This window comes from Myotis davidii, unplaced genomic scaffold (genome assembly GCF_000327345.1).
Source record: "Myotis davidii unplaced genomic scaffold, ASM32734v1 scaffold37, whole genome shotgun sequence".
In the NCBI taxonomy this organism is placed as follows: domain Eukaryota; kingdom Metazoa; phylum Chordata; class Mammalia; order Chiroptera; family Vespertilionidae; genus Myotis; species Myotis davidii.
In genome coordinates this window covers 4,919,077-4,944,730 of record NW_006289395.1, presented here as the reverse complement: position 1 = coordinate 4,944,730, position 25,654 = coordinate 4,919,077, and the positions used below count along the sequence as shown (strand labels likewise).

General features: G+C 47.9%; 1 protein-coding gene across 1 annotated transcript in view; it reads right to left on the bottom strand.

Moving 5' to 3' along the window:
• The window catches only part of MYOCD (myocardin), a 41,656-nt gene that overhangs the window by 9,581 nt on the left and 6,421 nt on the right, over nucleotides 1–25,654 (bottom strand). The window contains 5 exon segments of the mRNA XM_015562546.1: nucleotides 3–188; nucleotides 7,967–8,120; nucleotides 9,539–9,783; nucleotides 14,745–14,870; nucleotides 16,648–16,823. Of these exon segments, the coding sequence (XP_015418032.1) occupies nucleotides 3–188; nucleotides 7,967–8,120; nucleotides 9,539–9,783; nucleotides 14,745–14,870; nucleotides 16,648–16,823 (887 nt within the window).

Below are 25,654 nucleotides of genomic sequence, written 5' to 3'. Positions count from 1 at the left end.
GGGGAGGACTGGTAATGGGGCAGGGCGCCCGTGGGCGTGACGGGAAAGGTGACGGTGGTGATGTCCCCGAAGCTGGGCACGGGGCTCCCCGCGCAGTCCTGGAAGGGCCGCAGCCGGTCCATGAGCGCCGTCTTGGTGCCTGACACGGGCAGGCCTCGGAGCCGAAGCTGCTGTCTTAACTCGGACACCTGAAGAGAGCGGGGCACGTTACTGTGCTGTTCATGACAGGGTTTTAAACGTGTATTATTATTACATTAACTTCAAACGATCACAAATGCAGTCTCACAGTGTCCACTTCTCTTTTTATTATTTCCGTCTCACTTCCTCCCCTGCACCCCATACACATCAGTTTTGAACAATTTTATTAATGCTCTTACAATGTGTCCTATCCCATGTTTTCATGGCTCCTGAATCATAGACCTGTCCTAGAAATGTAGAGCCCACATGAGCCACAGAGGCACCTCTGTGCTGCTCGCCAATCCCATCCTGGTCCTGTCCCCATTTTACAGATGAGAAGACTGAAACCTGCCCAAGTTCTGGCAACCAGTCATCCTGCAGCATGCTCACACTCCAGTGTGCTGCCTCCTACCTCCCACCCGTCCTTGTGGGCGATTCTCAAACCAGAGCAGGTGCTAGAACCCAGGTCTGTGGGTTCTTACACAGGTAGTTGGGCCCCTAGAGGTTCTTACACAGGTAACTGGGCCCCTGGGGGTTCTTACACAGGTAACTGGGCCCCTGGGGGTTCTCACACAGGTAGCGGGGCCCCTGGGGGTTCTTACACAGGTAACTGGGCCCCTGGGGGTTCTTACACAGGTAACTGGGCCCCTGGGGGTTCTTACACAGGTAACTGGGCCCCTGGGGGTTCTTACACAGGTAACTGGGCCCCTGGGGGTTCTTACACAGGTAACTGGGCCCCTGGGGGTTCTTACACAGGTAACTGGGCCCCTGGGGTTCTTACACAGGTAACTGGGCCCCTGGGGGTTCTTACACAGGTAACTGGGCCCCTGGGGGTTCTTACACAGGTAACTGGGCCCCTGGGGGTTCTTACACAGGTAGCGGGACCCTGGGGGTTCTTACACAGGTAGCTGGGCCCCTACACCAGTTTCTGGTTCAGTGGGTCAGGGGTTGGGGCTGAGAGGAGCCTTTCTGCCAAGTTCCCGGGGCGCTGATGCCGCTGGTCCCGGCCCAGTGCTGGAGAACCGCGGCTGTACACTACACCCTGTCCTGAGTTTAACAGCTGGCGGATAGCAGTGCTCTACTGAGCGAGAGAGGTGTGGCAATAAGACCCCCAATTCAAATGCTGGCCCTGCTCTTCCCAGTTCAGTGGTCACCCTGTGCCCCAGCTCCGCTCCTGCACAACAGACAATCCTACCACTTATAGTCTCTCGTGAGGACTGAGGTAGCTTAAACAGTGGAAAGCACTGGGAAGAGTACTTTGCACATGGTCAGGCATGTAGGGGCTGTTATTGTTATGTTGATGCACATATAATTATTTCATCCCTGCACTTTTCCATGTTCATGAATTTTAACCATCAGATATCTAAAAAAATAGAAACTAAATAAATAATAATGAATGCAAATGATGGAATACTTTAGATCTATTAAAACTGATGCTATAAATATTTGTTGATATAAAAATAATTATTTATGGTATAGTATTACATTTAAAAGGTTTCAATTACTTCATTCTATTTTCTAAGAATTACATATATATACAGTATATACACATATACTGTATATATATATATATACACACACACACACATATATAACGTATATGAATATATATTTAAGCCTGTGCTTGCAGATTATAATATCTGGATAAAGATGTGCTAAAATGTTAACGATGGTTCTCTTTATCTGTATTTCCTAAGTAGTTCCCATAAGCATATTACTTTTATAATTAAAACAGGAACCATATTAAATACCTAAATGTCAATAATTCCATAAACAGCTAGAAGAATATGTACGAAAATATCCTTCTGATATTCTTTAGGGGAAGACCTTTTGAGCATAAAACCAAAGAAGCTAATCATAAAAAGTTGACCAAAAAAATTTGAAAACTCCTATCAGTCATGAAATGAAGATGCAAATACAAATAGAATTTTAAGAAAAAATAGTTGCAGGAAAAATAATAAAGCATTAGTATGCTCGATGTGCCAAGTGTGTTTAACAACCCGAAGAGAAAGATGGACACACAACATACAAATGGGCAATGGACATCATCCAACTCTTCACAAAAGAGAACATTTTTAAATGGCCGATAATGTATGTGTACCATCATTAGTAGTCCAAGATTTGCAAACAAAATATACATATTTTTGTATTCATCTAATTGACAAAGAAATTTGCAATAGCACTTTGTGTTACTTAAATAGCAGCAAAAATAAATGAATAAAATTTTTAAATTGGTGAGAGAGAGACATTGATATGAGAGGCAATCAATAGGTTGCCTCTTGACTAGAGATTGAACCCACAACTTGGGTGTGTGCCCTGACCAGGAATCGAACCCACCACCTTTTGGTGTATGGGATGATGCTCCAACCGACTGAGCCACACTGCCCAAGGCTAAAAATGTTTTTTGGTTTGTGTTTGTTTATTTTGTTTTTAAGCTATTTTATACTTAACTAGATGCCCGGTGCACGTGCATGGGAGCGGGGGGTGGGGGGCCCTTAGCCTGGCCTGCACCCTTTCACAATCCAGGACCACTGGCTCCTAACCACTCACCTGTCTGCCTGCCTGATCACCCCTAACCACTCTGCCTGCCTGCCTCATCGCCTATAACCACTCATCTGCCTGCCTGATTGCCCCTAACCACTCGCTGCCTACCTGATCGCTCCTAACTGCTCGCCTGCCTGCCTGATCAACCCTAACCACTCACCTGCCTGCCTTCCTGATCACCCCTAACCATTCTGCCTGCCTGCCTGATTGTCCCTAACTGCCTCTGCCTCGGTCCCCACCACTGTGGATTTGTTCGTGAGGATGTCTGGAGTTACGTCCAGAAGGTCGTTTGGCTGTCCAGTCTAATTAGCATATTATGTTTTTATTATTATAGAATAGAGACCTGGTGCACGGAATTTGCGCATGGGAAGGGGGGGTCCCTCGACCCAGCCTGCACTCTCTCCCAATCCAGGACCTCTCAGACATCCCTCTCGCAATCCAGGACCGCTGGCTCCTAACCGCTTGCCTGCCTGCCTACTTGATCTCCCCTAACCACTCACCTGCCTGCCTGATGGCCCCTAACCACTCTGCCTGATTGCCCCTAACCACTCTGCCTGGCTGCCTGATTGCCCCTAACCACTCTGCCTTGGCCCCCAATGCCGCAGCTTCATCGGGAAGGTCGTCCGGAAGGATGTCTAGAAGGACGTCTGGAAGGTTGTTTGGCTGTTCAGTCTAATTAGCATAATACACTTTTATTATTATAGATATTCGGCTATTCTGAGTGTGGTCCGTGGACCAACAGCACTTGCAGCATTGGGGAACATGTTAGAAATTCAAAATCTCAGGCCCCTCCCAGACCTACTGAATCGAAAGCTGCATTTTACCCAGAGCCCCTGTGACTCGTGTGCACACCCATGTCTGAGAAGTGCTAACACTGCTTCTGGGACCAGCGAGGCACAGTTGTTCAGGACAGAAAGTGGGCAATATGTAGCAAGAACTTCTAAAAATGGTAATATATTTTGGTTCAGAAATTCCATTCCTATGTATTTAGCCTGGGGAGATATTTAGATAAATAAGTGTATGTACAAGTTATATTTTTAACAGTAAACATTTGGAAGCAAGTTAAATGTTTAACAGAGAAATGTTAACTAGGTGGTGAAATAATATACTGCTATTAAAAATTAAAGGATTTTTGACTATTAAGAGTTATAAAAATGTTCATATGTGAAACAAAAATGCATGTCAGAAATTTATGCTCACATAGTTATTTTAAAGCAAAATATGTCCATATGCATTTCAAGACTAGAAGGAAATAGAATCTGTTATGTGAGTCAACTGCCTTTTAAAATACTCTTTACTTCTCTAAACACAAATGTATTTCACTAGTGAATAATATTATTTTACACTCAGCTAAAAGGTATTTTAAAAGGATTAAGACAATTTACACTGCTCCAAGCAATACATATGCTCCCCCTCCCTTCTCTGCGCCCCCCGTGCTTGCTAGCATTGCTTTTATTATTTTCTTTTAGATTTGCTGGTTGGAAAAAGTGCAAAGTGCCAACTCATTGTTTTAATTTTGAATTACTTACAATTAATGAGTTCTGCATTTATTTTTGGAATCTGTTCTGACACTGAATAACTTAAAGTACATTATCAAATAATGTAGCTCATATTCTAAAGTGAACTGGATGCTGGGTGAGTTCAGTTTACCTTACATTTCAGAATATTATGCTGTGTGGGCTTGCTTGGAACAAAGTTTTGTATACACCTCCTTTCTGCATTGATTGGTGTTTCAATCATTGATAATGTAAACCATTTATTATGGAAAATTTCAAACATACATGAAAGTAATAGAAAAGTATAATGAACCCCATATAACCATCAACCACTTTCAATAATTATCAACTCATGCCCAATCTTGTTTCATTTATACCCAAACCACTTCTTCCCCTATGTTTTTGAATTATGTTGCAGGAAATCATATAATTTAATCTGTAAGAATTTGGTATCTATCTCTTAAAGATAAGTACTTTAAAAAAACACACAGATACAATACCATTATCACATCTAAAAAGTATGAACCATTATTTCTTAGTCTCTATTAAATATTGCCCCAGTTTTTAAATTTCCCATTCATCTTCACATTCTTATTCTCTCTCTCCCACTAGTTTGTTAGAAACTGGATACAAAACAAACACAAAAAATGGCCTGTGATATTACCGCTTGTAAGTTTTTAATGAGAAACTAAACTCTATTCTCTGTACTTTCCCCCTTAATTTCTATGTAGCAAAACATCAGCATTTATGGAAAATATCACCTCATTGCCTTACCTTTCTGGTTATTTTTTTTAAAAAAATGTTTGTATTGGTTTTAGAGTTTTTATGTTTTTTTATTGACTTTAGAGAGAGAGGAAGGGAGAGAGAGAGAAACATCCATCTATGTGAGAGAGAAACATCAATTGGTTGCCTCCAATATGCCCCCGACTGGGCATCAAACCTGCAACCTAGGTAAGTGCCCTGACCGGGAATCAAACCAGCAACCTGTTGGTGCACAGGACGACACTCAGCCAACTGAGCTACACTGGCCAGGTTCTGATTACTTTTTTGGAGGGTCACCTTCATTAATTCCTCTTATTTCTTCCTTTCCCAAAGTGTGATTACATCATTTGCTTCCCTTATTCCTCTTCTCTGCTTCCTTTCTCCCTGTTCCATTCTCCTCGCCACTCTTTCCATTTTGCTCTCCTTCTATCTCATCCACTCTTCTAGTTTCAACCCTCCCCACTATGAAAACAATCCCCAAATTTCTGTCCCTGTGCCCTACAACACAGCTGAACCCAAACAACTTGGTATATTCCTAACAGAAACTGCCGGTACCGGAGACTCAGCTTTCCCAGACTGAATAAACTTGCCCGTGTCCCCTCATATCAGCTCCCCAAACTACCTTCCCCGTTTGCCACCTGTGCAAACTCTCCCATTCACCCAGTTAAGCTTTCTTTCTCTCCTCTCTCCCACACCCCATGGTCAAGTCCAGTCTTCAGTCTGTCCCTTCCTTTCTTTCCATTCTCATCTGAAGTGGCAAAGCCTTTGAAATCAGTCACTTAAGTTCAGATCCCAGTTTTGTCATCCATTATTTAATCTCTTCAAGATTTTGATTTTTACATTCCCATTTAAAATGTCTGTTGTGGGGTAAAATTTAAAGCAAATCTACTTAGCATGGCTGACTGACAGCTTATATTAAAAAATGCTAGTCGCCACTGTCATCGCCATCATCTCCTAATGCCTGTGCTAATTACTGGGACTGTGACCAGCCGGTGACCCCGAGAACAGAGCTTGGGGCCCCCGAGGGCTGGCACGTCATGTATGGACCATCTTTCTCTGGCCCAGGCATCTCTAGTCCTACCTGACCAGGCTCCCATCCAGTGCGAGACTCCTTTCAAAAGGAATCTTTGTTATTGTGATAGAAGACATGTAACATAAAACTCACCATTCAATCACTTCTCAGTGGCACCAGTGCATCGACAATGTTGGGCAAATATCAGCAGGATCCTCTCAGAACCTTTCCGGGATCTCCAACTGAACCTCTGTCCCGGTGAAACACTAACTCCCCATTCTCACCTGCTCCAGCCCCCAGTAACCCGCATCTACTTGCTGTCTCTATGAAGTTGACTACGCGAGGTACCTCATATACGTGGACTCATACAATATTTGTCTCTGTATCTGGCTTATTTCACGGTGTAATGTTTCCCAGGTGAGGAAGCCTGCTTTGGCCTCGATAGGTTTATGATCTGGGGAGTGGAAGGTGCGTACCCTATGGCTCTGGAGAGCATTGTCATGCGCTTGGCATCTAGGTTTATGGATGCCAAGTCCAAACCTGAGCACTTGTATTCCAAGCGGGAGGAATAGAGAAGCCTTTGATATTAGGACCCAAGATACACATTATTTACTGGTGTGGGCACTCAGCAGCCATGGAGTTTCCTTTAATTGGAAATAACCCCAATCCTACCTCCCCTCAAAGAAGATAATGACCAAGTACTGAACATGGGAATGAGGGTGGCAATGAGGACTGAGACAGGGCTGTGGCACCGGCCCAGTGAAGACTAGGGGACTTTTATGAATTTAGTCTTTTGGGAACCATGCTAAGTAAGACCCTTTGTGGGTAAAGAGGTGCCATCACTGAGAGTGAGGAGGCGCTGCGGACAGCAGGTGTGCTAGTAGAGCAGCAAGGCACCGCGCTCACCCTTTTCAGTTCTGTGTGAATCCGGGTGAATGCATGCGCCGTGCTGAGGGTTCCTCCGAACCACACCAGGCTCAGCTCAAAGCTCAGGGGCATCTCCGTGACTGAGGGTCTGTGGTCAGTGACCAGAGTAAACTGCTAGCACATAATACCATGTCGCAAGTGGCTGCTACATTTCAGAAGGTCTCTGACTGGATTTCATTGACTAGTACATTGCTTTAAATTATATAAAAGACATAGAGTTACCAACAGTTTATCTTGTTAAATAAGGATTAGTATCCTTATTTAATAACTAGAAGCCCTCTCGCTTCTAGGGTCCCTTGGCGTGGCCTGCACCCTCTCGCAATCCAGTTTCAGCCTGATCCCCGCAGGCCTGATCCCTGCAAGCCAGATGCAGACAGGAGGGAGCCCCGATCCTGTGCATTGAGCATCTGTCCCCTGGTGGTCAGTGCATGTCATAGCGACCGGTCAACTGGTCATTCAGTCACTTAGGCTTTTATATATATAGATATTTCTTTTAATAAAAAGAAACAAAACTTTCTCAGAAACACTCAGCTTTCATCTACTACCATCATTTCCTACTGGAAAGTATCTTTCAGCATTCAAAACATCTGGAGAAAATAAGTACTTTGAATAAATATTAGTCAGATCTGCTGAACATACTTAGATTTATGAAAAGCCCTTTATATGGTTTTTATTTTCCTCATTTTACCAGAGATTGGTAAGAGATCACCATGGGATTGACCACTGGCTCAGAGCTCATATCAATCCCATAGCTATTCTTTGTGCTATGTTCTGTCATGTATAAACGATTCCATTGGATTTTCATGATAAGCCATTTATGCAAATGAGGAATCTGAGGTGCTAAAAATTAAGAAACTAACCCAAGGTTGCATAGCCAGTCAAGGTTGGGTATTTAACCATAGCAGTTAATACTCTGTCACCTACTGAGTCTCTCTCCTACTCTTCTTCATCATGTTCTATACAAGAAATCAGTTGGTGAAAATGTTATTTTAAATGTACTGATGTATTTGTTTGCAAAAAGAAAAGAAAATCATGCCCAATCCTATACCTTCAGATCATCCAGGTTTGATGGAAGTGGGCCTGGCTTGAGAGAAGAGACACCGGTTTGTCCAGAAAAGCTGTTTTTGACAGGAGACAAAGGGGTACTGCTCAGTGGTGTTGAAGAAGAGTTTGGATTTCTGACCATCTGCTCGTTTGGTTCCCTGAAAACAAACGAAAAAGAGGGACTTGAAATACAGTCAGATCTATATATTGTGATATATAATAAGAAATATATATTTGGTGTTCATACAATTTCTGGCTCACGGCTAAAACGCTTGGGACTTCCCAAGTGAGGAGAGTGACAGAGGTGTCTCTTGTTGTGTTAATGAGGTGGCTTTTGGACTCTATCTAAGGAGGGATGCTGGCTGCCAGGAGAATCCATCCTGTGATTAGAAGGTAGAAACTTCTGGTCCCACCACCTTCTCATTCCCTGGCCTCCAGGCAGGGTGAGGGACTGGAGATTGAATTCACCAATGGCCAATGATGTAATCAGCCCTGGCTTTGCCATGAAGCTTCCCTAAAAACCCAAAAGGTTGCGGGCCAGAATGTTTCTGGGTCGGTGACAATGTGGAGGTCTGGCAGAGTAGCTGGCTTGGAGAGGGTTGGAAGCTCCATGCCCCTCCCCACACCTTGCCCTATGCATCTCTTCCATCTGGCTGTTCCTCAGTTGTATTCTTTCACAATAAACCAGTGATCGAGTAAGTAAAATGTTTCCCTGAGTTCCATGAGCAGTGATCTAGTAAGTAAAATGTTTCTCTGAGTTCCATGAGTCGCTCTAGCACATTAATCAAACCCAAGGAGTAGGTTGTGGGAATCTCTGATCTATAGTTGGTTGACCAGAAGCCCATGTAACAACTTCTGGACAATTTCTGGCATCTTAAGAAGGTGAGAGCACCAGTCTTGGGGACTGAGCCCTTACCTGTGGATTCTGATGCTGTTTCCAGGTAGCTAGTTGGACAACCTGATGGTGTTGGGGAGTCGCTTGGTGATGTGGGGAAAACATCCCCCACATATTGGAATTGGGTGACCAGAACCCTTAGGGGGTGACTTCTATTTAGATGAGATCACAAGTTAATTGTCTACAAGGATCAGGCAGGGTGAGGAAAGCCACAGCCGGCTAGCTGGCAAGTGGCAAGTGACACTCAGGCCGAGTCTGGGGGAGACCGGAGGGAGAGGTGGAGACTGGCATATGGGTGGGGCGTATCCATGCGTGACTTAGCAGATGCAGCCCTGTCGAGCAGAAGCGAACCTGTGGAGCTTGGCTGTACTCAGCATAATGGCCAGCGTCACCCAAGGCCGAACAGGGAGACAGCTGAACGCCCACCCCAACTGAGGGAAACCTCTCTGTTCCACTTGCAGCCTCACAGTGGTCACATCGCCCTTTTCCCAGAGAGGCCTCTTATCAGGGGCATTGATTTCCTTGCTCCCTCCCGGCCTATGTTCCTGAAAAGGCGTGCCCAGTTTCCAAACATAACAGGTGAGGCACGATGCAGCATGGGCCTTGGCCGCGGCTGCTGGCCCGGTGCCCGGGCAGAGAGGAGCCACCCACCCTGTGCACAGCCTGGGCTCTGGGACTCACTTGAGCTGAGCGGGGTGGATGCTGGTGTAGCCGAAGCGCTGCTGCTGCTGCTGGCTGAGGATCTGCAGCTGCAGGAACAGCTGCTGCTGCTGTAACAGCCGCGCATAGGCCGAGTCCATGGGTGGCGGTGACTTCTCCGCCTTCTGGTCCGGGGGGATGTACTGGTGGTACTTGAGCTTCTTCACCTTTGGCTTGGGGTCCTTGGGCTTCTTGTGGCGGTTCTTACTGTCACTCAAGGACTTGGACTGCAAGAGGATGGAGACGAACATGGCTTTAGGTGATGAAGAGAATGACCGGTGTCATGGGAACACGCAAGGAGGGTCTGTCCAATAGATGTTCTTGAATCTTTGACATACAGACAGCAAAGCACGATGTGCAAAGAGACCCTGGGACACGGAGATGTCTAATGGTCTGGAAGCACACCCCTTAGGTGGGAGAACACGCAAGGAGGGTCTGTCCAATAGATGTTCTCGAATCTTGGACATACAGACAGCAAAGCATGATGTGCAGAGACCCTGGGACACGGAGATGTCTAATGGACTGGAAGCACACCCTTTAGGTGGGAATCTTGAACCTTAGAAGTGGCTCCTGAAGGTTTTTCCTCCCAGAGTAGAGTGAGAACACTTTCCTCATCTCAGACCAACTGCCGTCTAACACATTCTGATCTTGGGGCTGATTCATAGGAAAGTACCCTCATATGTATATGTGGAATCACTGCTGGTTAAGCACTTAGCAAATTGACGTAGTAATGCCATACATGTAGAGGAAATTAACCTTGGCTTTGAAAATCCAGGATGTGAAGTTTTGCTACTTCAGGCTGAAAAGTAATATAGACTGTCCCTCCCACCACCATCCCTAATCCTGATATAAAATCAGGAAGTGGTACCCTCGGAATACTGTACTTACTATGGGGAGGGTTAGCCACGCCCTGGGACCCCCCAGAAGTTACCCTTTATAGAGCATGATTTGGACACATAAAGAGAAGTTAAGCATACAGGCTAGGGAGTGAAGAGAAATTTCTGAAGGTGGTACAAGTACCTTACTACATCTTAGTTACCTCACCTCCAAGTTGGGGAAAATAGTCTCTATTTCCTGTCTCAGTGACCAATGTAAGGGTGATGAAAGACAGTACTGAAGTAACAACAGGACTAGAGGGCGGTGTGATTAGATCTATGATCTAAAATCAAAGGCCTCCATATGTTAGGAAGCAATAGGTTCATACTATGATCAGTTGAAAAATATAAATTTCAAACCTTGACTTTTTCCAGAAGGTTGAAGTGAAGAACATGGATATCATGACGGAAGATTCTTGAGAATTTGGGGAAAAGGTGGAGGGAACGTGTGGTACCAGCAGTGCCCAGAAGAGGGGGCTCCTGCATAGCTGGCAGGCCCGTTCTGAAGGGCAGCGTCACCACTTTAACCACAAAACACACATCTGAAGGTGACCTACCCAGGGGAGCTGCCCACTCGCCTTCCTCTGACCAGCACATCCCATCACCGAAGCCTCTTTGTTTTCTCAAGGAGGCATCTGGGAGACTAATGAATAATGCGCAGGAGGCCTTCCCTGCTCGTTAATCGATTAGCATTCCAGTTAATGAATCAGTCTCACACTTGGAGGACTTCTCCAGGCCCCGCAGTCAGCTCTGCGCTGCTTGGCAGCTTCTGTTCCCACCTCAGCTGGGACTTGCCTTGTCCCGGGAGCTTCAGCCCTGAGTCTTGCTAAGAATTTTCTCTCCATGTTGCCTTACTTACCACAGGGACTGGGCCATCCAGAAGGTTCTAAAACCGAGCCATTTTCTCACTGAGCCACTGTACAGTGAGGGCCAAGACTACTGAGCACATGGAGCTCTGAATTCATGGACCTGTGCCGTTTCACAGTCTTTCTGCGGCCAGAGGCTATTACAGCTGTGGGTCTGTTTTGCTGTTTCCTACCCAGAACTGCATGGCCAACCTAAGGGGAGAACAACCTAAGACAGAGCTGCATCCAAGGTCCAGGGGCTTAAGACCCAGGCGCGAAGGTGTAAGGCAGGTGAGTGCAATGCGATAGCGAACAGTGTACCCTGTGGCCTGGAGCTTCCTCACTCAACCTGCAGGCACACAGTGGGGCTGCCACACAACACAGCAGCCCCTGCCTGCGAGGTGAAGTCAAACTCGTCAGCCACAGCAGGCTGGTGCCAAACTGCCTAGACCTGCCCTCTCCAGCAGCTCACCCCTCCTGCCTCTATTCCTTGTAATTTTCTGCTGTTTTAGAACTCCCTCCTCCACTTGTTGTACGACTCCAGTTCATCCTCTGAGTCCAGCCCAAACCTCAACTCACTGGGGAAGCTTTTCCTAACTCATAGCCATGTCTCCTATCTGTGAGTCTCTTATGGCATGGCCACACCCCTGCTGAGGGGAGGGGACTGAAATCCAGCTGTCACTCTGCTTCGGAGGTTGTTGGTCCTGAGGCGGGACTATGGCTGCCTGGGGAAGGGGAACCTCTGCTTATCTATATATATAAAAGCCTAAGCGACCAAATGACCAAACAACCAGTTGACCAGTCGCTTTGATGCACACTGACCACCAGGGGACACTCAACACACAGGATCGGGCTCCCTCCTGTCTGGATCGGGCCTGTAGGGATGGGGCCAAAACTGGCTATCTGACGTCTTCCGAGGGGTCCCGGATTGTGAGAGGGCACAGGCCAGGCCGAGGGGCCCCACCGGGGCCCCTAGTATTATGATAAAATACAAGTAACACAAAATCACCATAGCCACCATTTGAGAATACACAATTCAGTGGCACTTAATACATTCACAATGTTGTGCGTGTCATCACTATCTAGCTCCAGAATATATTCATCGCCCCCCAAAGAAGGCCATACATACCGCTGAGCAACCACCCCCACCCCCGCCCTCCTTCCTGCAGCCCCTGGGAGGCACTTCTGCTGTCCGTCTCTATGGCTTTGGCTATTCAGGATGTTTCATAGAAATGAAATCATACAATATGTAGTCTTTTGTGTTGGGCTTTTTCACTCAGAATAACACTTTCAAGGTTCATTCATGGTGTATCATGTATCAGCACTCATTTCTCTTTATGGCCGAATAATATTCCGTTGTGTGGATATGCCACATGCTTGTCCATTCTTCAGCTGATGGACCTTAGGGTTAGTTTCGACTTTTCGCTATTGTGAGGAGTGTGCTATGAATATTCGTGTACAAGTTTTTGTTTGAACACCTGTTTTCAGTTCTCTTGGGCAAATACCTAGCAGTGGAATTACTGGGTCACACAATAACTCAACCCTTAACTTATTGAGGGGCCACCACTGCTTTCCATAATGGATGGAAACCATTTTACATTATATAAATGTAATTTTCCACTGGCAACATATGAGAGTTCCAGTCTCCACATCCTCACCAGCAGTTGCTTTTTTCCCGTTTTTACTATAGCATCCTGGTGGGTGTGCTGCAGTATTTTGTTGTGGTTTTGGTTTGCATTTTTCTGATGACTAATGACATGTAACACCTTTAATGTGATTATTGGCAATTTCCTTATCTTTGGAGAAATGTCTGGTCAAGTTCTTAGGGGCACATTTTCCTTATTTGCTCAAAGCACTGTGTTAGTGGTGCTGTGATACCCAACAGCAGGGGTCCTCAAACTATGACCCGTGGGCCACATGCGGCCCGCCGAAAACATTTATCCGGCCCGCCGGGTGTTTTTGCCGCCGCTGCCTGTTGCTTAGCAGCTGACTAGTTTTTTTTTAAACTATAGTCCGGCCCTCCAACGGTCTGAGGGACAGTGAACTGGCCCCCTGTTTAAAAAGTTTGAGGACCCCTGCCCAACAGGCTCCTGGAGGGCAGACACCCTGTGACTGTGCCCCCAGAGCCTGCGTGGAGAACACCTTCCTCTCCATAGGAGACTTCCCACTTGAGAGCACTGCTGTGCCTTCACATTGGCCTCCCAGGAGCCTCTCACAGCCAGCAGGGCAGAGGGGTTCCCAGCGGGGTTCCCTCCTTCTTTGAGAAGCCCTCTAGGATCCTCTTAATTTAGAGATGATGAATATTCAACAAGGAGAAGTCACAGGCATTGACCAATCAGAAGGGATGTGGGCTCTTACGTAAACCACCGGTGCAGTGCTGCCTGATGGGCTGGCTCTCAGTCCTGCTCTTTATTAAAACGGACCCGTCCTCCCTCAGGGCAACCTTCTCAGAGTGCGCAGGCCTGAAGCTTTGCTAATTTGAACTATGGAATTTAAAATACGTTGGTGGAAATGTTCATACAATTTCTTTGTACACAACTTTGGAAATAATGTGAATCACTTCCTCCTTCCACCTGCGGTGAACACTTCAGCAGCAGTCACATGACTGCAAAGCTGTTGAGCTGAGTGAATTGGAAGCGAGGTTTAAGCCACTGCAGTTTGGTGGGGGTGCTTACTGGGCAGCCGAAATGCCTGCCGTCCACTTCTGTGTACGCAGGGCCGGGGACCACGGGCTGTTACTTTAACATGGATTGTGACTCAGTCTACAACCACTAGTAAAATACTTGCTTAGAGTCATTTCAATATTCATTAAGTGGCGGTGGCAGAGGTGAGAGACATGCCCCCAAAGCAATTAGGAGTTGCATGGGATAAACTGCTAGGAAGGCTAAATGACTCCCAGGCAGCTAAGGAGAGCGCACTCTGGGAACGATGAGATACAACGCTGAGAACTGAAACCAACGATATGCTAAATGCTTTAGTTCTTTGTCTACCACGAAGAACATCGCCCCTTTACCTGCACTTCCACAGGGAGCCTGGCTGGACCGAGGGAGGTCTTACTTGTGCAAGGCATTCAGGTTGGCTTCCCTTGCATGAAGTTCAACTCCCCTCTGCTCATTTGATGGCGCTTACAATTCTGTGTGCGTTACCACCAGCTGCGTCTACCTCTAGGATGAACTTAGGAAGTCTTTTAAGCCAGGACAAACTAGTGGGCGCTGAGGCCAAAGAAATACAAATGCATAGGCTTCCCCTACAGGGAAGCCCCACGCTGTGCGGCATAGAAAGCTGGATCTTGGTCCATGTACCCTGATGGCTCCACAGCTCACAGCTGTCATGCATGTGCCTAGCAGACTAAACCTATAACAGGGTCTGCATGGCTTTCCTCTTCCCAGACCTAGCTCAGAAAGCTCTGCTCAGCGCTGCTCTGTGAGCCAGAAGTCAGGGGGTTGCGTGGAGGCAGGCCCATCCTACCTTCACAGCAGTGTGCCCGGGGTTGGTGGTGCTGAGGGTGCCGAGCCCCTGCTTCCCTGTGTCTGACTGGTTGCTGGGCTGTGAGACCGAGTCATTCCTGTCATTTTCGGAGCCAGAAGTTAGATCCTGAAATCCAAATTGTAGCATTACTAGGATGTAAGGGTCAAAACTGTGACATAGACGTGTTAAAGTAGAGACCTGTCCCCTGCACCACCCCCTCCCCGCCCGCCTCACCCCACATAAACACACACATAGCTCTGCTGTGTGTTTTGTCAATCCTCACCTGAGGATATGTTTTTATTGATGTTAGAGAGAGAAGAAGGGGAAGAGAGATAGAGAGAAACATCTGTGTAAGAGAAACATCAATCAGTTGCCTCCTGTACCCGACCTAGGTATGTGTCTTGACTGGGAATCAAACCCCCAACCTTTTGGTGTACAGAACAATGCTCCAACTAACCGGGCCGCCCAGTCAGGGCTAGCTCTGCTGTTTTAATCCTAGCTTTCTGTCCAAGTACACGTAAGACTACTTTCTCCAGGAGAAGAATATATGTATATTGCCAACCAATTGAGGATATTCTGAGGAGAGAAAAGGGTCATTATTAAGAATTATCTCACAAGACAGGAATAGAACCAACCTACTCTTGGCAAACTGGGATATCTGGTCAACCTGAGGGTGGGTTCCTCCTGCCTGTGACGAGGTCCACCTGTTGGGCTTGGTAATGGGCTTGAAAAAGGGAGAGAGAGGATTGGGTATAGCAACTGTGGGAGAGGCAGGACATGAACGAGATGAGAGGGTGTTAGCAGATGGAGGAAAAGTGTGCATGCATGTACGTATATGTGTGTCTATTTATCTCTGTGTGTATGTGTGCATATGTGTATGTGTTCTGGGTATAGCTGTATGTGTCTCTGTGTATACTTTGTGTACACATAGATATATGTGTGTATATGCTTGCATATGTATCTGTGTGGATGTGTTCTGTGCATGTATATTTAATGTACATGTGTGTATGTGTCTGTGGTTGTATGCATATGTGCACTTGGTGTGTGTGTTTGTGTGGATACGTAAGTGTGTTTATGTGTATTTGTGTGCATGTGTACATGTAGGGGTGCTGGGCAGGCTGAGGAAAACCCCACTAGGCCTGACGGCTTCTAGGGGTGGCAGCTGAGGGGCTGGGGGGTTGCAGTGTCCTGGAGACCACACACTGCTCAGCCCCAGAGCCTGAGCTCCTCCCCTGTGGGATCAGCATCAGTGTTCCAGCCTGGGGGGCAGTGCTCCCTAACAGGCTATGCTCAGGAAGTGGCTGGAGTGGCCCTGGCTCAGTGAGTGCCTAATGGAATGCAGTGGCTGTTGTTAATATCATCATTGTTCTTTATAAATGTGCTTTGAGCAATATTTGCAATATACATTCTCCACATGTTACGAGTTTGTGGATTTGTCCAGAGGCGAGTGCTGTGCTTGGTTTGGGGCTGGAAGTGGCCTCGCAGGGGCTCTGCAGGTAGAAACCTGCTCAGGTAAAACCAACATGCCGCTCTGCTTTGTAACCGCAGCGCCCCCTGGTGGCTGCTCAGTGCATGGAAGGGCGACGTTAAAAGCAGCCCTGCTCTGGCACATTCTGTCCCGGCGACTGTGGTGGGTCATCTAATGGCAGAGAACCTCATTTTTACTTTGTGAAAATAGGGATAAAAGGTATCTACTTGGCAGAGCAGATGCTTTAAAAGTACGTCCCAGGGTACAGACCTCGGGTTCTCCTCCAGGTGTTCTGGAGGTTTCACCACCACACAGAGCGCTGGACCCGGGGGTGACACGCCATGCAGACGTGTCTCTGGACCTCGGAGGGCACCCAGCCTGGCAGTGTCATTTCCGGACTATGAAGAGACGACAGGCTGAGAAGCAGTTTGTTACCTGGATTGTCCCCGGAGGACCTGCCAAAGGGATCTCCGTAGCTTTGGTATCTCGGGGGGACGTCGCTGGGCCCTGGGGGTCTTCGCTTCGAGTGTGATCTGGAGAAAGCCCGTCGCTGCTGCTGTCCTCGTCGAAGGCAAAGGCATCTGCAGATTTGGAGAAGTTCACCTGGTTCCCTGGGGCAGGGACACCCAACACTGGTCAGAGGTGTGGGCACGTCACAGGGCTTGCTGCACCTGCTCAGTGTGTCACCCCATTAGGACTAGCGTCACCCCTTCAGGACTGTGTGCAGTTCAAGGTAACGGTGAAGGTACTTTCTACATGGTTTCATTTCTGTCTATTGACTCAGATGGGAACTTGTGTTTATAAATGCAATGTGTTTGGCAGGGAAGAATGACTTGCATTATTGGTTAAACCTTATTTTCAGGTTTGTCCATTTCTGAACATTTTCTGTGGGAACCCATATCTTTTGAAATCGAATTGGGGGGGTGCTGAAGGAAAGAAAAGCAACCCCCCACCAGATGTAGCAGGAGGCCACTGGAGCGAGCAGGGAGAATGCCACCTCCCTGTCTCAAAATGAGAGACAGGCCGAAACCGGTTTGGCTCAGTGGATAGAGCGTCGGCCTGCGGACTGAAAGGTCCCAGGTTCGATTCCGGTCAAGGGCATGTACCTGGGTTGCGGGCACATCCCCAGTAGGAGGTGTGCAGGAGGCAGCTGATCGATGTCTCTCTCTCATCGATATTTCTAACTCTCTATCTCTCTCCCTTCCTCTCTGTAAAAAATCAATAAAATATATTTAAAAAAAAATGAGAGACATGACTGAGATGACAGCGTGCCATCTGCATCCTCTTCAAATGTAACGCACAACACAGCACAGATGTTTAGCAAACTCCCTAACAGGACGAGCTAGGAGCTTAAAGTCCAAATGTCAGAATTAGCTAATGTCCCGGGGTGTCCCACCTCGCTAGTTCGTATCCGTTTACTGAAGCAGAAATGTGTCTCGGAAAAGTCGGGGTGATCCTTCCTTGTTTATTATTTGGATTTTCTTTTGACTCCTCATATCTCTGGGCCTATTTTGGAAAAATCTCACGGGCTCACACAGGCAGAGCTGCCTCCTCCGCTACCCACACGTCTCTGCGGGGCACAGGTACATTAGCTTGGGAAGAGGGTCTATCAGACCAGACGGCACTATAGCGACACCCTTACATGTCCCGAATGTCCCCTAATTGCTCAGTTTCATCTGGTTTACTATCCAGCTGCACAGTGCGAAATGGGCCGGGGCCACGCTGCTCATCTGACCCGAGCCCGGGCCAGCTCTTCCAGAGGAATTCGGGTTTATCTGGAAGTTGCCAGCCCGGCCTTCGGCAATCGCGCTGCTGAGAACTTTTGACTCCTGCTCCGCGCAGATAAGGGAGAGGAGCTCTCACCCACCGACGGGAAAGGCAGCGAGGGGCTGGAAGTAATGGAACAAATGTGGCTTGGGGCTTGTCATCGCCACCACGGCTGGCATCTGTCACGGCCCCTCACTCAGACATGCCAGGGTCAAGTCAGGAAAGAGGCCAGACTAGGACAGGGCAGGTGGGAGCCCAGCCGCTGGCCTGTGGGGCCTGCCGGCCCGGCCCGGCGTGCGGCCCATATGCTGCCCCAGGGAGTCGAGGAGCTTTCAGGAGAGTCATTATTGTTTTTCTACGGTTATAAAAGGAAGCTCTACTTATCATTGACATTCACACCGCAGGAAATGGCCACACTAATCCTCCTTCCTATGAAGAACTCGTCTCTGCTTCTAGATTTAATCCTATACGTACGGCAGGACGAATATGCACAGATGTAAAACGCGTGTCAGCCAGACAGGCCTGGGCGAACCATCTGCTCTGAAACTTGCTTTTCTCACCCCGCACGTGTCCTGGAGACCCTTGCCTGTGAGCACAGACGTCTTCCTCCATTAGAAATCAGTTTTTGTATCAGCTGCACAGTATCCCATGGTATTAATGGGAACCTTGATTTTTCAACTTTTATTTTCAAAAGTGCACTTTTTTAACTATAAAAAATGTGAAATAATAGGCAAGTACAGAGAATAATATAAAACATCTGCAGGTATCACCTGAAATAAATACATGCTATCATTTTCTCATATTTGCACCAAACAGGGGTATTTCATTGGGTGTTTGATAAACGTCACCTTTTTCTTTGCGCTCAGGGGCCCACGGCCCCCTTTAGAACTCTGATCTCAAACACCTCCCGCCCTCTTTTAAGAGCTCAGAAGTAGCTCCGAGCCTTCCCGTCCTGGTCTCTCCCAGCGAACCCTGCACTCTGCACACGAAGCTGTGTTTGTCACTGTCATGGGATGTGAGAAAATGTTTCTACTCCTTTCTCAGGGGCCCATTAGCCTGAGCGCTTTCCAGGAAGGTCCTGCCACTTGCCTCCGGGAATCAGCTTCTAGACATTTCTTCACTTTAGAAACCATGTTTTCTTGGAAATTGCAAATGCTACTTATATTTGTGGAATTAGAGACTTTGAGGGAATTAGCCAAATTGCAAAGTTGTCCAAGTAGTGTCCCCTGTGGGTAGAAATGTTTTGAGAAAGGGGGTGGGGAGAGAGAATGGTTTCTCTTCTTAGCCTCCGTCAACCTTACTTTTCAAGTGGAGTGATAGCAGGTGATAAGAAGAGTAGTTTGTATCGGTCATTCACTTGATAGTGCAGCAATAACAAAAACCATCAGCTTTCATTTGGCCGTGTGACGGGCCAGTAAGTCAGAGTAGGGGGTACATTTTCTCATCTCTGTTTTGAGGACCTTGCTAGGGCCAGTCTGTCCCAGTGTTTAGAGACCTGCTGACTGGGGCCCAGCCAGTGTCTCTCCTCTCTCTGCACACCTGGCCTGAGGACATCTCCATATTCCACAACATGTTGTACTTGAGTTTTTGCGATTTGAGGGGCCAATGTGACTTCTTGATTGTGAGAATGAAAAGGCTCCAGGTTCTGGGGAGGGTGCTCATGCTGGTTTCATTGGGCCTGGTCTCAGAGAGGGCTGGAGGGCTGGAGGGAGCCCTGGTTTGCTACCAGTCAATCAGCATGCCCTTTGCATTCTAATACGTACCATTTGGTGACCTCAGATTGAGGCACCAGAATGACATGGAAAAGTCTAGAAGTCAAGCATCTGGAATAAAGGAGTCAGTCACTTGTCCCATTTCCCCCAATTCCTCAGTTACTCTCTTCATTTCCAGGCTTCCCGCTTTAGGAGAAATCGGGAGAAAGAGAAGCATTCCCAGACACAGTATGGTGGGGAGAAGGCGAGGCATGCGTAGGAGGTTATTCTTGTGTTGCCACGGGACACAGTGGAAATGTCAGGGACGAGACTGGGGAATGCTGGTGGGCAGAGGAAGGAGGGAGCAGGCCAAGACTCCCGGAGGAGGCAGGATTCAGCCGAGCCCAAATGACTGTCAGCTGTGGACAGGCCACAGAAAGGGGGCGGCGCCAATAAAGGGGAGCGAGGAAGGGAAGTGACAGGTGGAGATTGGCAGAGTCCGGTGGGAAGGGGAAGACACTCTCCCAGCCAGGGGAGAGGCTTATTTGGGGACCAGTCCCTGGAGAGGCACAGTTTCTACGCATCTGCTTTCCCAAGTGACAGCGCGATCACTACAGAGGTTCCTCCGCTTGCACCAGTGAATGCACCGTTAGCACACGCAACCACATGCAGGTACACCCGGATGCAAAACCAGGGTGAAGGCCAAGGCTGCAAATATGGCTCCTGCCTGATATCTAAAAGCATGAAGTGCCGGCTCGGAATATGCCGACAGACACGTGAGGACCACTCAGGGGCTGTCAGGTCAGGAGACCTGCATTGGCCCCGGCCCATCACCACCCTCAGCTACAGGGGGATGAAGTGGTGATGCCAGGGCAGACCACGAGAGAAAGGGCACAGAGCCCTCACACTACACCCTCAGCTCGGACTCTGCGGATGGAGAAAACCTCGACAGCGGAGGGGCCTCCGAGAGCACAGGGCCCCCTGCCCCCCCAGACGATGCACGAGGAGCTCGGCATGGTCCGTAGGAAGTGGGGCTCTGCGGTCAAGCAGGCTTGGTTTGTTTCTCGGTTCCACCACTTCCGTGGCAAAGTGATGGTTGGCGGTTATTTGACCCGGCGGAGCCTCCGTTTCCCCATCTATAAAATGGGAATAATAACAATCGCTACCTTTCAGGGTTTTGAGGATGCAAATGACACGGCATGTGTGAAGCACGTTGTGCGTTATTTGCACGGTCCCTGCAAGTGCTCAGTAGTTTCTAGCTAGCTGCTGTTATTGTTGGTGTTGTTTTTGTGAGGCGTCTCTCTTATCTCAAGTTTACTATCATCAAAACAAGAGAGACCACCCAGGAGGTGGTGTCCCTGTGGTCAGCTTGGCAAGGGTCAGCGTAGCTCCAGGGAGAACTGGTGTGTCTGAGTGGATGGTCAGGCTGGAAAGGCAGAGCCAGGCCTTCCCCGGAGCAGGGTGTCGCAGGAAGGGGTGTCACATCACCCCTCTCCTTCCAGGTCAGGCCAGACTCCTGTGGAGCGGGACGGAGGTCGGCTTATCTGGCTGCCTCAGGAGCAACCAAGTCTATCAGCTTCGTGCCGTGGCCCCGGGCCTCCGCGCCAGCCTCCCCCCTGCCCAGCTCCCGGAGTGCTGTGCACTGGCTCTTGTCCCTGGACACACTTGGGACCCGCGATGACAAGGACCCGTTTTGGGAAGCCCTGATATCATCCCCCAGCTATGCCCTCAGGCTGGCTCTGGGCACTGGCCCCTGGGGATCTTGGCCTGGTGACTCTTAGCTCTCCCTCCCCCTCTTGGAAGTGATTAGATGAATGAGTCAGTTGTACTTTCCTCCGCATAAACATTTAAAATTCCAAGATTAGAGCGAGATAATGGGAGTCCTAGTTACCTTTTTGCTGGGCCCACACGGAGGGCTGAGACCACGCAGTGGAATGTGAAAATGGGCCCAGCTTCTTATCTACTCGCAAGCTGAGCGGGCACTGCCGGAGCTATTTTAATTCCCGACAGACCATCTCCTAACCTCCTCCTGGAAGGGGCTCAAGCCAAATCCATTTCCCCAGGGAGCAGGCTGTGACTCGGAGGTAGATAGGGTTTCAATGTGGCTCTTGCCTGAGCTATTTCGATACTGGAGATACCGCGGCTGCAGAAGACGGAGTACAGTACATTGCCCAGCAAAGACACACCACCTCTCGCTCTGGAAGGGGATCGGGTGCCTTCACTATGGAAATAGAGTCAGGGGATGTTTGAAGGAATAGGGCTTTCTTCCCTCAGATTCCTGGCTACAAATTTGCCGTGAGGTCTCCAGACATATACTGATCCAGGGCTACATGGATTGGGACAGTTAACTTGCTTTCAAGCACTTGACTGAGCTCTTGGGACTAATTCTCTAGAGACCAGATCACCAGGAGTATAGAGATCATATGGAGATAGTTAGCACTGTCTCTCCTTCCGCTACTCAGGACCCCACCCTTCCACACCTCTCTCTTCTAGAAACCTCCCCCCAGCTGCAGGGCATCCCCTGCCCACTTTCAAGGAGGCCTGTGGTCACTTCAGTGGGCGACAAAGGCCACCACCACCCCTACCCGCTGCCATAGCTACTGGTCCCTGATTCTCCCTTCCCACCCTTTTCCCAGAATCTTCCCCAAGAGTCTTTTTCACGTGTGTCTCAGTGTGTTTCTTTCTTTTTTTAAAAAAAAACACATGTTTTTTAATTGATTTCAGAGAGAGGAAGGGAGAGGGAGAGAGGGATAGAAACATCAATGATGAGAGAGACAGACTCTGGATGACCAGGAATCGAACTGTGACCTCCTGGTTCATAGGTCAATGCTTAACCATTGAACCACACCGGCTGGGCTCAGTGTGTTTCTCCTCCCCCGCACCCCCCAAATAATTTGCCCTTTAAAAATTATTTCTCATTATGGAATGATAGAGTTTGTCCATGAGAAAGATATCCTAAAGCAAACCTTTCCTTTTTATGCCAAAGCAAATGACTGTCTTATTGTCTATTTGCCTTACATGTGAATGATAAGAGAGTGTCAAGACTTCCAGAGTCTCAGATAACTGGATACTTAGTAAATATGATTTTTTTCATTTTATTTTACTATGAAGCCTGAGCCTTGGGGACACAGCTGAGTGAAGACTAGCGTGGGGTCCTTTAGAAAAGTACGTGACAGTGTGAATGGGTGACTTCTGGACCAGCCCTGTGGACCAGAAGCGTTGCTTCCTGAGTTAAAGGGATATGGTGATAAAAAACAAACAAACAAAACTCATCAACCTTGGATAATGAGGCTGTATATTCTGAACCCTGGGTTTGTTTTTTAACGAAGAAGCTGAAAAGCTGATCAGGCATTCAGGCGGGAAGCCTGACTTGGTCCAAGGACAAGTGAGAGCCCTTGGGGAGGAGGCGTTTGTCTATTGGAGCAGAGCACCAGGGCCCTTCTGTCCTTGGGACAGCTGGGAAAGCAGCTGGGCTTCTTTTTCACTCAAGCAGAAACCAGGCCTCTGGACAATCAACAGCTTTCTTGGTAGCTAAGGCATGCTCCTGTCACGTGAGGAAAATACTCAGATGACTAGAGAGAGAATTAACAAGCTTGGAGTAAGCCCCCCCCCCCCCCGGCCCCCGGGCACTCCAAACTGAGGGATGCCTGAGAAACAATGACCACGCATAAGCTGAACAAGGCCACGCTAAAATCCAGCATATAATTTCTGTTCTCAGAAACCATCACCCCTATGTAACATTATATTTGTGTTATTCAGTATTCTGGCCCGAGAGAGGGTGGCTGTTAGTGGTTTTCTCTGAAAGAAAAGCAGGGAGTCAGGTGTATGCTCTGAGATGCGGCCCCTCCTCCTGGGGAAGTCAAATCAGCAAGCTCCCTCTTCCTCCTCCTCATGTCACTCTCCTCAGGCAAGCCTGCCTTTCCTCCTGCTGGGACCTGTGAAATTCTACTTGACTCAGAAGCTACACTTGCAGGCCGGAAGTGGGGTTGCTAGCTGGCTCCATAAAGCAGAGGAAAGCGTTGAGGAAGACTCGCTGCCGTCATCCAGCTGACTGCAAAAGGGGCTGAAAACAGGGAGTGAGAAGACAGATCCCAGAGCGAGAACTGGTTCTCTGTTGGGAAAGGTTCTAGGCCAGCGGTTCTCAACCTGTGGGTCGCGACCCCTTTGGGGGTCGAACGACCCTTTCACAGGGGTCTCCTAAGACCATAGGAAAACACATATATAATTACATATTGGTTTTGTGATGAATCACTATGCTTTAATTATGTTCAATTTGTAACAATGAAATTGGGGTCACCACAACATGAGGAACTGTATTAAAGGGTCGTGGCATTAGGAAGGTTGCGAACCACTGGTCTAGATGACTTTATCGTAGAGTTGGAGAATAGTTGGCCTTTAATAAAACCTGGAGGGAGTGAGACAGTGACCGAGCATTTCGCTCAGAGCTTGGCAGAAACACAGAAACACAGCTGCAGAGAGAGCTGGAAAATGTAAACACATCCGGAAAGGCACGTGGAGGGGGGAAGTGGGGACACAAACCTCAACCCCAAGTCACCGCTTTATCAGGGGAGATGATCTGATCGTGAGAAGTGACAGAAAGGTAGGTGGGCTGGCCATCATCACCATGAGAAGTGCTATTCAAAGTGTTGTCTCTGCAGCTGGTCTTGGAGCAACTCCCTCTCTTTATGACATTTCACCTGATGACATCACCTTGCTCACACGTGCATGGAAAGGTACCACTAACGAGGCTGGTGCCTGGTTGATGACAGCTGCTCAGTCCCCATCGATTTCCCTGGATTAGGTCACACTAAATCCTTCACCTCTTTCTGTAGCCGTTCCTCTCTTTACTCTTCAGAGAATCACTGCCTCTATCCCAAATATTGCACGAGGACCTCACCTGAGCCCTCTTCCTGTTTTATACACCATCCATCCCCGCAACCACCCTCTACCGGGCACTCCTAATTCTTTGTACCCTGCACTACTTCTATTTTTTTGCAGCATTTATCATCTTTTATTGTGTTATATAACTATTTCTTGTTTTTGTTTATTGTCTATGTCTCCCCCACTAGACTATAAGCTGTTAGAGCAGAAGTCTGTATGTTTTGTTTACTGAGATATCCCAAGCACTTAGGATTGTGTCTGACACAAAGAAGATGCTCCATAAATATTAAGAAATAAGTGAATAAAAAGACAATCTTATCTAGTCCATCTGTTTAAATTACCATATACACTAAAGTCTCCCAAGTCCATAGCTTTAGACCAGTGGTTGGCAAACTGCGGCCCCTTGAGTGTGGCTCTTCCACAAAATGCCACATGTGGGCACGCACGTACAGTGCGATTGAATCTTCGTGGCCACACTCAAGGGGCCAAAGAGCCGCATGTGGCTCACAAGCCGCAGTTTGCTGACCACTGCTCTAGACCAATACTTTCTTCTGAATCCTAGTTTGATAGCTCCCACTGCTTACGTAATCCCTGCCTATTGAGTTCTCCCGAGTCTTTCAAACCCAAGAATTCTTCATCCCTCCTCAAATCTGCGCTTCCACTCATGGTCCCCATCTTGATAAATGGCTGCCAGTTACCCAATTGCCTAAAAGAGAAGCCTAGGTGTCATCTTTGACTCTTTCCTTTGTCCAAATTGGTATCTTCTACTGACCATCTAATCATGCAAAACCAGTGACCTCTCAGACCCTCTTTTCCACCCCTGCGGCCATGACTCTTGTTCAGGCCCTCAACTCCCATCCAACAAACCAAACAGCCTCCTAATGGAGCTCTTCAACTCCATTTCACTTCTGCCGAGGCCCCTTCACAGCCAAGCTACTATCACAGATAGAGGCGGATGACTAGAGACATTCCCATTTATGATAGAAACAAACTAAAATGTTATCAACAACCTAATAAAAAGCATAACATATATGTAACAGAGTAATACTGCTATTGAAACACCGGCAATGCAGAAGTAATAATAATTTTCTACTATGTACTAT